Source organism: Buceros rhinoceros, unplaced genomic scaffold (assembly GCF_000710305.1).
Source record: "Buceros rhinoceros silvestris isolate BGI_N320 unplaced genomic scaffold, ASM71030v1 scaffold44893, whole genome shotgun sequence".
NCBI lineage: Eukaryota > Metazoa > Chordata > Aves > Bucerotiformes > Bucerotidae > Buceros > Buceros rhinoceros.
The window spans coordinates 1-12,310 of NW_010402666.1; the positions used below are offsets into that span (position 1 = coordinate 1).

A 12,310-nucleotide genomic window follows, 5' to 3' on the forward strand; every position below is an offset into this window, starting at 1 on the left:
GTCACGGGGCGGCCGCCGGCTTGGAGCAGGGTGGGCTTCTGGCCTCAGGGGCGCAGGGCGGCGGTGGCCGCCCCGCGGGACGGATCTCCCCAGCGAGCCGGTGCGACTGCGAAATTCAGCTGCTGCCGTCGTCCTTTGGGGAGCACTGAGGTGCCTGCGCTGGGCAAAATGAAACGCTTCAGGTGCGAGGGGGACATAGAAGTCAGGACGTGACGGGCTGTTTTTATTCCCTTAGCAGTGTGAAGCCTCCTCTATCTTCAGCCACAGAGTTGGGAGCAGCAATTAAAAGGTTTCGAGTCTTCCCTGACCTTAACTAATTGAAAGTTGTCCAGTGACACGCATGAACATCAAATCTCTTCACATTAGGTTCGGTGATAATCCATAAGGGTTTGACTGACTGCCTGCACACGCCATCCTGTATAGGCTGGAGCTGTCTCTCTCCCACCCGTTATGCAGATGGTGCTGGTGCTTATAGTCTTCTTTGCTGATGGGACACTGATGGGTTTTTCTGGTTTAGATTTTATTTTTTTTACCTGACAGTATTTTTGCTTTTCTGAGTATCCGTTTGATTTTGAGGAAGGCTCAGGTTTATCTGCATCACTTTAATGCCCAGTGTTCTGGTGTGTAATAACATAAGTCCTTACACCTAAGAATTTTGAGATTGAGAATAATTTTTGGGACATCAGACAATATCCAGGGTAGACCACAATGCAAACAAGGTTAGGAGTATTGTTCCCAGTGAGGATCCTAGTTAAGATCCATTTACTTTGTATGTGCAACATTGCACAATACTGTGTAAATGTATCCATCTGGTCATTCTGGCAAATACTTTTTTATCCTTTCCCTAAAAAAAAAAAAGTCAGTCTCTGAGAAAGGTTATAGATAGTGCTGCTATGGTGCAGGATGCTGTAGTACATAGAATCTTGAATGTACAACATTATGGGGTTTCTTAAGATATTGCTGCATCCGATCTTTTTTATGGGCGATAGTGCAGGAGCAATTTAATTTCAGGTGTGGAATCTATGGTGGTAGTTGTCTGGGCTATGGTGACTGGTTTAGGGGTGGTTTTGTTGTCTGGAATCATGTGATCTGGCCTATGGAGGTGTAAAATCCTAAAATATGATTTTGAGGTAGTGCGTTTTTCTAAAATTAGAAACATTTGATACTTTTCTTTTTACTAGATGACCCCATTGCAGCCTGGAAATGTGTTCAGCTTGATCCTCTAAAGCTTGCTAGTGAGTCCACTGCATCTTCATTACCCCTCTCCATTTATGCTGTGATGAAGTTCAGATGGTTCTCATCCTTAAAATTTCTTCATAGGCTTCCGTACCCACCTTGTACTGCTTCACTTTGCATTTTGTGGAACTTGTTGCTTTCTGTTTATTTTGATCTCTGATGCTTTTCTTGTTTGCATATTTGCAAAACAAAAGAAAAAAAGCACCTTCTGTGCTAGGAGGTAGTTACTCCTAATTTTACAAAAGACTTGTCAGTAGAATTGTGACTCAACTGACTTCAGAGGATCTTTGTTTATTTTCTGTTCCTTTACCGTATAGTGACACACAGCCAAAATGTACAATAATTACTAATTGACTTAACACGGCGGTGTCTTTTCAACAAGTGTTCTGCGAAAAGGCCCTGTGCTTTTTGTCTGGAATGCCTCTTGACAAAAATACGGTTTTCTGCCTTATTCTGCGAGAAGCAATATCAGCTAGCTGCAGTGTCCATTTATAGACTCCACAGGCTACCTGTGGGTTTTCCAACTGTTGTAGGTAATTTGACTACCCAGTAAGCAAGCAGGCTTTCTAATCCTCATGAGCAACAGAAGGGGACATCCAGTTCCCGCTGCATGCCATCGTCTTGAATGCCCTGCCATATACCAAGTATATCTGACTGGCCTTGCTGTAAGTTGTTGTCATGTACGTTGTAGGGATTAAATCAATAAAAATAATAATATTTTTACCAAAAGCCCTGCGGGGTAAGGGAAGAGAATTAATATTCTGGGGCAGGAGTGTAGGTCTCTCCTATTAGTAAAGAGCTGCTGCGTACTCTGCAAAGGATGCCTAAATCACCGGTTATGTGCTGCCATGGCAGAAGGAATGCCTCAGCAAACATCACAGTAATGGGATCAGGAGTAGAGAACCCCGTAAACAGTCTTGTTCTGTTGTCACAAGTGGGGCTGAAGGTTTATGGAGCAATTGGCCTTAGTCTGTGTAGTGTTTTCCTGTATAATTTGACAATATTTTTTGATGAACAAGGGGAGCTTTGTCGAAGAAGTGTTTGATCTGTTTGTGGCTGCAGTAGCACTTGACAGTGCTTGTCGTATTATGGCCAAAATGTCTTTTAGTCTGGGTTTGGTTGGTTGGGATTTTTTTTTTTTTTTTGGAGTTAAAACGAGGATGTGGCATAAAGCTCTTTCCAGGCTGCTGCTTTTGCCTAAAGCAGCAGTGTTTCCAACAGTTCAAGAACTGGAATGCCCTGCCTAAATTACTTAGAATAAACTAGTGACCTCTCTGTTAACAGCAGATGTACAGCCTAGTTATTAGGTCACAGCAGCAGAATGAGGGGGCTAATTCGGACATGAGCTATCAGCTGCAGAAGTACAGTCCAGATTTATCAGGGTGACCTTGAATCACTGCAAATGGAGCCTCTTAGGATACTGCAGCTCTGCTGCCAGGTAATACCTGTTTACACTATAAATATCTTCAGAGAATTAATGTTTCAGGTCCCTCTACTGGAGCGGGTGGAAACTTCCCCCTCAAGATAGAAAAGTTAATTAGTGTTTCGTTGCGTATTGTGCACCCAGCAGGATGTTGTGCAGCAGAAATACAGATTAAATGAATTGAAAGAAAGCCAGTAGGAAAATGTCAATGCAAAACTGTTGTGTGATCACTTTTATCATTTAACCTATCACGTTTGAAATACATGGACACCCAATATGCTTGTTAACTTGTGCTATTTTAATTTGTTTCAGGTATTGCTGTTAGAAGTGAGAGGGGAGAGAGAGAAACAGCACAGCTAAACAAAGACAGTACTGGAAGCTGAGTGCTTGCCAGCTGTCAACTTGCAGCAAAGGCACAAAAAATTTCAGATGGGCTTCTCATGCGAAGAAAGAATCTAATCTGGTGTGAGCCAGGGATGACAGCGAGAGGAAGTCAGAGGGACCACAGTCTTTTTAGGTTACTGAAGTACAGCAGGATGATCTAAAAGGCGTTAAAATATCTGAGAAGAGCCATGTACACCAGTGGTATAGTCTTTTTGGCATCTACCTTCTGGAAAATATTTTTAAGCCTTATGTTTAGTCTACTAATCACTTAAAGTTTCCTTTTTCCTCTGTTGGAGTTTTTATATTGGATGTTGCAAAACAAAAGCTTTGCTGGCTTGCATTAAACCTGTGGCATAACTTATAATGGAATATTTTTGGTTTGATTCAAGAGTAAAGGATGTTTGGGGTGTTTTTTCTTCTTAATTTACATTTTGACTCAACACTCAAGTCTTTTTTATAATGTTGATTAAAAAGTAAAGTGATTACAAAGATTTTGTTATTGTCACTTTCATTTGCTTTGGTGGTATCTTTACTAGGATGTCATCCACAACCCGCAGTGGGTTTGGTTGTGCTGGGCACTGTGCAATCCTTGGCGAGATACACAATCCCTGATTCACAAGTTGCATGTAAAATGGCAGTGCCAGTTTGGTGGGGTGTGCTTCGGTAGTAAGTGAAATCATTCCTATATGTGAAGTAGAGTAGATGCTGGTCTTTTACGAGCTTCAAGTAGGAGCTGTTAAGAAATACTCAGGTTATTTTGGATCGTGACTGTTAACCTGAATATTTGCTTTGCCCAAGCAAAGGGTAGGAAAGCTGCAAAACTCCCTTCCAAAAAGGAGTTGGGAGATGGCAGTTCAGTGGCAGCACTGTGAATTGGCAAGGGGGGAAAGGCCAAAAGCTGCAAGATGATGATGACAAAGCTCAGATCCAGGAGCCACTGGTCTAAATTTAACATTTTCTTGAGGTACTTGCTTTTAGTCCCAAGTTGGTGAGTATTTTCTCAGCTGTTTAATTTAAAATAGATATCTTCTTTGTATAAAACATTCAGAGTATGGTAGATTAAAATAATAGTTTACTTTGTATGGCCGCACTATTCTTCAAGCCATAAAAAGCTCTTTCAGTCTCAGTATCACACCAGCTAAGGCAACAGTGGAAGGAATGCCAGTTCCATCAGAAAAGGTTTTATATAAGTAGGCTTTTCTGATTAAGAGCAGAGTTTCATCCCCACCCCCAAAAAAGAATATTCCTTTAGCCTATTGTAGGCAGTCTAGAAAACCCCAAGGGCAAAGATTTGTGCATTTGGGTTAACCAGTGTGAATACTGGAGATCCAAACTGGTCCAGTGTATGTCCCTGGAGTCCTTCTTCCATTGGACTGACTGAATATTTGTCAGCTTCCGTGGTGAGACCCGGTTTGCAGTTGGGTAGGGTATGACTGGTGACCGCTGCTTTTGGTGGCAGTGCTGGCAGTGCTCATGCTGCTTCTGTGACACCTCCTTCAGCGCTGGTAGGACTGCATGGCTACATGGAGAACTGGATCAGGAAAATGACTTGGAATTTAAATTTTTCTCCTTTTCTGCCAGCTTATTTTTATCTCTTAAATTATGTAATTATTCCATAACTTGAGTTTTCTGCTTGGATGAGGTCCCAGACAATTGTTAAGATTCGGTAGCTATGGGGAACAGAGAAACGGCCATTTTTTTTCTGTAACATGTGCACTGTAGCACAGTAAATGGAGAAAATTTAGTCGGTCTTTTGTGGCTTGGGGGTGGGGTGTAGGAGTATGCTGTATTAGACATCTCCCCAAAGAGTGAAAATTGTGTGTAGGTACTCTGAGCTATCTATAGTGAACAGCATTTGGAGCTGCTGCTTTGTGTGGACATGCTGAGTCATTTCAGAGAGAAATGCTGCTAAAATGCTGAACAATAGACATCCAGGTCTCTGGTGTCCTGTGGACCTTTTGACTAATTTTCAAATGTAATCTGAAAGCCCACATTCCTTTCTTGTTTGTATCTAGGTTATTCTTCTGCACCATCTTTTTTTGTGCATAGAATAAACTACTCTGCTTCCTTGGAGTTTTCTTAGTGGCTTCCCATGTAAACCTACTTGTGGACACTCGCTTTTGCTGTCTTCCAAGATGAGCCTGTGAAAAGCAGGCTCTTTTTCAGTGACTAGTTACCAATAAGCTAGATGCAATATTATAGCACACATTGGTAAGTTATCAGAGCAAAGTTGCTGGTCTTCAAGGCTACTCAAATGTCTGTGGTCCGGCCATGGCAGGGAGTGTCAGAGCTGTCCGTACCGAGTTACCTGTGAATGTATGAACATTGCCTTTTAACATCTGATTTTTCAGATCATGTAATGAGGCAGAAATACAGCTTACCGACTTTTTTTTTTCCTTTCATGGGGATTTTGTTAGACTCTTAAACCTTGAGTCTCTCCTGTGTTGCAGCTTGTACAGTGACCTACTTGTATCTTTCAGATAAAGAGAAGGAGAAGATAAAGCTTGAGGAAGATGAGGCAGCAGCTGCCAGCACTATGGCAGTCTCAGCTTCCCTTATGCCACCCATTTGGGACAAAACTATTCCTTACGATGGCGAATCTTTCCACCTGGAGTACATGGATCTGGATGAGTTCCTGTTAGAGAATGGAATTCCTTCCAGCCCTACTCACCTGGATTTGAACCAGAATCCGCTCTTGCCTGTGGCTGAGCTGGAAGGAAAGGAGTCTGCCAGTGCTTCCACTGGTTCTCCTGCATCATCCTCTTCCACTGCAGTTTACCAGCAATCTGAAGCAGCCTCCAGCACAGGTAGATGAAATAATACGGGGCTCTGAGGGGCTTTTGTGGTTCTTGTATTAAAGGTGCCTCTTTAGATGAAAGAGGAGACATACTAACCTGTCAGCGTTAGCTGTGGCAGGTTAAGTAGCACAAACGTGCTCAGTGTAGAGCCTTAGTCCATGTGTCAATTCATGAAGATGCTGCCTCACCTCTTCTTCCCCTCTCTCCTTCTGGGAAAAAAAATGAGTGTCTCTGGGCATTCTGTTTCTCTTTTGAAATTAGAAGAGCTGGAACACCAACATAAAAGTATTTGCTTTCTTGGTATTGCTGATCTAGTGGGAAACTGGATGTGCGGAGAAAATAGTTTCTCAGGTTATTTTACAACAGATTTGATAGTTTGTGACAGGTCATTTGTGCTACCTTCGTGGCTTGGTCTGCTTGGGTGAACTTATGCTAACTTAATGTACCTCAAATAACAATGCTTAATAGAAAACAATGAAGCCATCTTTTTATGCCAGCCTGTGAAATGTGAGAACAGACACTTGGAAAAGGTGTGTTAATGATGCAGTTTGATGTTCTGTGGTGCTTTGAAGTGGGAACGAAGGATCAAAGAAACAAAGTTGTATTTAAATGGTACTAGGAAACTTCTACTCTTCATTTGTGGTGTCGAGATCTCTGTTAAAGAATTTAGCAGCTCAGTTTGCCCTAGATTTGGAGTTTTAACATGATAGCCACTGAACTTTCACAGTACTATTTTATGAGCAGACTTTACAGAAAGCATTTTGTTCAGGGCCTCTTCTGTGAATCTGTGAGAGAAAGGCAAAATGTGGAACTCCATCAATATGACATAGGGTGTGGCTTTTTTTCTAGGTGGCATCTGAAAAAAAATTATTCATTGATCACTACTGCAGATTGCACCCACATTTGCAATTCATGTGCATGAAGTTTGTAAACTATAGATAAATTTGACAAAGTTCATACGATCACTGTCAGTGTGAGACAATCTGTTGGGACATTTGTTTCCATGTGGCAAAGAAGTAGAACACCGTCGCATTTGTAACGAACCCACCTTTATTTGGTCCTTTATTTGGCAATGCAATTGTCTGACCTTTGAAGGACCCAGGAACTGGGGTCTTTGGGCAGGCTTGTTTCTGTAAGGCTCTCTACGGCACAGAACTCGGGCTGATCCAAGTTTCTCACTTCTTGCTGCTGTGGAAGGTGCTTCTTAAGTGTGCAAAGCATGTAGTTTTTGCTGAGGAAGTATTAACTCTTGTTAATCTGCATCTTTCTACTCGTGTCTGTTAGTCTAGCATAAGTTCCTAGAGTTTGTACTGCAAACTGGATTGCGTAGCTTCTCTCTGTACCAGCAGCTGTGCAGCACCACGTCCACCTTAAGGAAATACCAAATAATGCTATTAATTACTGCCCACAGCAGGACAGTAAATAGAGGTACCAAAGTCGGCTGCTTAGTTCTCTTCATCCTGATGAATGTATTGTAACTTCTCGTGTTGTTGCCAGAGTCCCCACCACAAAATGAGAGAAATACTCCCAGTCCCATTGATCCTGACTGCGTAGAAGTTGAGGTGAATTTTAACCCTGACCCTGCTGATTTAGTGCTGTCCAGTGTGCCTGGTGGTGAGCTCTTCAATCCTCGCAAGCACAAGTTTACTGAAGAGGACCTGAAACCACAACCAATGATTAAAAAAGCCAAGAAGGTTTTTGTCCCAGATGAGCAAAAGGTAACAGATTTATTGCTGCAGACTTCTCTTGGTCTTGATCAAAGTTTCTGACGCTGCCTGAACATTTTGACAGCTAAAGCTAATGCGCCATACCTGCGTGAGTGGGCAGAAGCACTGCCCAGAATAGAATTGGCAAGTCAACTGTTGTTCTTGCAATTTTGCTGGTTTGGTATCGGCAGATAAGTACTGGTCAGGAGCAACTTACCATGCTATACTCAGAAAGTAGACATAGAAGAACTATTAAGTCACATTGTCATCAACTGCGCTTTTGAAGGCCATTGTGTTTGCCCAGCATTACTTCTGATCCAACTTTAAGCAGCCCAGACAACAGAACAGGTTGTTTTCCATGGAATTTCATTCCCAAACTGAAAGTAAGTAAAGTGAGCATTTCACTTGGACAGCTTCTTAGTAGCCACGTGTCTTAATCTCCCTTTGCTTTGGGTTGCAGGGGACCTTCAGAGGTCATCTCGCAGTGCGCTTGGTTTATCCTAAAACAAAACTCATGTAAGGTTGAAATCTTACAGCACTGTGTTGCCTGCATTTTGGTGTCTGAGCCCTGCAAGCCAATGAAGGAGATTCTTCAGTATAGCAGTCAGTGTGAATGTCATTACAGAATAAAGAGGTGTCTGATATAGTTGTCAGGTTGGCATCTGTTTTCCTTTTTTGTTACAGGATGAAAAATACTGGACAAGGCGAAAGAAGAACAATGTGGCAGCGAAGCGTTCCCGTGATGCTCGGCGATTAAAGGAGAATCAGATCACAATTCGGGCAGCCTTTCTTGAGAAAGAGAATACAGCCCTGAGGACGGAGGTTGCAGAGCTGCGCAAGGAAGTGGGACGATGCAAGAACATTGTTTCTAAATACGAGACCAGATACGGACCCTTGTAAGCACACCCCTTTTCCTTGTTAGGGCTCCTTGTTTTAGCCTCTTAGGCTTCCCTGCCTTCCGTAGAGACTCCCAGAAATAAAGTTGGTGGAGGCTTTGCCATTTTGCCTCTGCAAAAGAAAAACAAAACAAAACCCTGTTTATGTTGGCACAACTTGTTCAGGCCCTTTACTGATCATTTTGTTGCCCAAAATCTTAGTGTCCATATTTACAACTTTGTTTTTAACACTGATAGAGCATTTTCTGATGTCATACAGTAGAACAGATTCAGCTGTCTAGAGCAGTAGATGTGGATACCTCCTGACTGGACAGGGGTTTTGCTGTCCTTATCTCCATTTTAGGTGGAGAAAGAGCCTAGGAGACTCTCCTTGATTTTTTTTCTTTTTTTTTTTCCTTTTTTTTCCTTTTTAAACTCCTGCTCTTTTCTCTCTCTCCACCTTGCCCACCCCTTCCAGTCAAACCGTAAAACAGTTTTAAGATGTAAGATGTTGCTGGGCAGCATCATGAAATTGTTTCCTCTCCCATTCAGAAGAACTAGAACGCTCCTGTTGTATAGAACTCTATTCCTGTTGAAGAGGAATAGGGGAACCTTTAGGACAGGAAGACAGGAAAATACTCAATCTGTTGTAAAAACTGAGGTGTCTCAATGTTAATGCACAAGTGTTATACAGGCCAGAGTCAGTGCAGTGTTGATTAAAATCCTGCTCAAACATCTTGGTAGGTTCTAATCTTGGATAACTTCCAGAAGCCATGGACAGAGAACAGAAGGGGATCTCTCACTTTACAGATACGGACAAAATAATTTGATGTGGGCTTTGGGCTGCATTTCTGCCACCGTCCCTCCTTTTTTTTTTTTTCTTAGAGGGAATGCCCCCTTGAGCTGCTGATAGAGCTGCATGTTACACTTAACTGAGAAGTAAGGGAGATTTAGAAAAAGAGGTCTGGCTCATTAGGCTGAACCTTAAGTCCTATCTGTTAAGGAATTGCCAGTACCTCATGCTTTGGAAGAAGGTTGTTTTTTTAAGAAGCAAACAAGCCACTGTTACTTTACTGCACCTTACCTGTTGTACAAGAGCTTGAGAAAGTGTTTTGGTCGTTTGCCTTGTGGACACTCTATGGAGCGAGCTACAGCCACTCTAAAAATGAACAGTTTTTACCTCACTGTCTCCTGTGTAGCAGTATAGCTGGTCTCTCAATGCCTGCTGGTTTTCTCTCCAGCATGTTTCCTGTTACAAAATTAGCACACAAGACTTGCCCTCTTGGAAGTAATCCATTCTCGACACCAAGCGCTGCTTCAAAACTGTGTGGTGTTAAAAGAAAAAATATGTTGTGTGTGATGCTGGGACCTTCGTGATGACCTACAACTGCAAGAACCAGAAGCTTTAACAGAAGTGTATGTCTAGAAGTCCTCTTAACAAGAGAAGCAATCTTAAGATAGTGCCTGTGTCAGAACTCTTAGGCTACACTTCTGGGCTAATATTTATATTAGTGAGTAAATGTGGGATAGAAGATGTCTAGGCTAGTTTCCAGTTCCCGTATTGAAATCTGCAAAGTATATTAAAAAAGCATTGGGGTTTCTTTTCTACACTAGAGACTTCTTGCCTAGCTTGTCTTTTAAACACAGTGTGGAAATTGATATGAGTTTAGACCAATTGTGTTTTGACTTCTTAAGGAAGTGGAGGAGCAGGCTAATCTAGAACACTTAAAGTAAATGTATGCTTTGAGCTATCTCCCCCTCTGTTATGCTTTTAATTTGGCTAGAGTGGCTCTTGATGCAGTGTTGGTCTAGTTTCTTTCAAACATACTAAAAATTGTCACCCTTTCAGCAGGGGTTTTTCTTTCACAGGGTGGTGTGTGGTGGTGATGGTGGGAATTATGTTATAAATAAATTGTCACACTTAACACTTTGCTTTGTTTAAAGTGACTTATCTGATTCCGAGTGATGCAACTTTAAAGACTTTTAAAAAACAAAGAAACTAAAAAGCACACATGAATCGCCAGTCTTCAGAGTGAGCAGTGAAATCTGTGAGGTGTCCCAACACAAACAACTGACGATGACCCTGCCTGCCTGCTTGCCTGCAAGTACCCCATCTGAACTACCCAGGGCTGGGCATGATGAAAAGTGCAAAGTCTCCTTAATTCTGTATATGGCTTTCTTATCTGTCTTTCTCACTGTAACTATGAACTACAGTAAGCTTACTTATTGGGGTTTTGTCGAGACACTCAAAGTTCACGTCTCAAAGTCTGCTGACAGCCTGTGCGCATAGTGACTCTTTGTTTTGGCACTCAAGTGGAAGAAAATAAGGAGTTTTAAATGAAAGTGTCTGTATATATAAAGAACTGCTATGTTTTAAGACTCTTTTCCCTGCAGTAGAATGAATTTTATTTGATACTGCAGCTCACTTCTGGTACAGCGTAGCATCTTGTGGAATACCGTGAGTGTGGAATTAAAGACACCAGGAAAACAGGAGTCTATGATGTGTGAGACTTCCAGTGCAGAAAAGTACAGCAGATGTATTGAAACAATCCAGAAAGCACCACAGCGTGTCATAAAACGAGTAGTAGTAAACCTTTATCAAATGACCCGTGTGATATTAACCCTCTTCGGTTGGTTTCCTGCTCTACAGCTATGCTGCCGTAACCCGTCTTTTTCTTTGTTTCTTTTATGAGGCTTGCTTTCTTTTATGAGATCTTGCTGAAACAAGATCTATTCTTCTGTTAATGATTTAGCAGTCAGGGGAATGGTGCTAGTCTGCGCTGCTGATCCCCCTGTCTTTTGGCAGTCTGAAACTACCAAATGAGTATTAGCTCCAGCTAAACAATGGCTATCAGCTGCCATATGACCATTTTCTGTCTCTTGACCACATGAGGACTGTGGTAGCAGAAGAGGACTTTGTTCATCTGTTTTACAAAACTGACACAGCCAGTGGTTTCCCACAGTTACAATGGGCAGCTTAAGTATCAAGACCCTTGTGCTGGTGTGGGAGAGCAGATAAAAGCTTAGACAGATTATGAGTGTGTTTATTGTGTGTAGAAGGTAGAGGAAGTGGGTGGAAGTTCCTGTGTAAGAGTTTCATCAGCATAACAAGAATCCACTCTTACATTAAGGAAACTTACGGGCTGAATTTGTGTGGGAAGAAAGAGAGTACTTAAGTTCTGAAAAAATCGCACAGGGCCTGCTTGTAGCCAAAATGGAGCTTGTGAGACAGGAGTGTATTCATGCCTGGAGACTGATAAATAGCATACACCTCAAGAAAAATAACCGTGACAGCTTTCAGAAGCACAAGTGCCAAAATTATGAGGCACAACCAGTTACCAGCAAGGCTCAACGCTATCATGTTGAACAAGCGTTCTGACTTCGCGTTTAGCCAAGAGATTCCACCCCTAATTTCAGAGCAGAAAGGCAAAGAGAAAAAGGTGCAAAGAAGCAGCTAATGTTGTAATCGTCATTTAAAAAAAATACTAAAGCCCTGAATTCATAACCAGGTTTTTGAAGACAGAACCTTTGTAAAAAGCGTTGACGTTAAATGCAGTTATTGACTTATTTTTAATGGACCATGTTCTGAAGTCAAGAAAGTGCTTTTAACTTTTTTTGCTGGTTACAAAAGTTAGGAGCGTATTATTATAATTTGGAATTCTAAAGCTCTGAGATCATCTTGGGGTATTCTCTTCAAGCAGATGAATAGTTTATCTCCGTGTTGCTGAAACGTCAGCATATATTTCTATCTGTATCAAGTATTGCTGATTTGGACTGATATTTTTGGTATGTACTGGTTTTTGTTGTTTAATTTTGGTGATAAAGGCCAAACCATGGAATCTTTTGGGGGGGGGGGGGGGGGGCGGGGGCAACAACACCCCCCCGCCA

General features: G+C 41.9%; 1 protein-coding gene across 1 annotated transcript; it reads left to right on the forward strand.

Moving 5' to 3' along the window:
* Positions 1-5,493: 5,493 nt before the first annotated feature.
* TEF (thyrotrophic embryonic factor) lies at positions 5,494-11,031 on the forward strand (the record flags this gene model as incomplete). The annotated part of the gene is made up of 4 exons (XM_010132702.1): positions 5,494-5,850; positions 7,339-7,559; positions 8,232-8,443; positions 10,367-11,031. Coding segments are annotated over 4 exons (812 nt in total), but the record flags the coding sequence as incomplete, so codon positions are not given.
* Between the last annotated feature and the right edge of the window lie 1,279 nt (positions 11,032-12,310).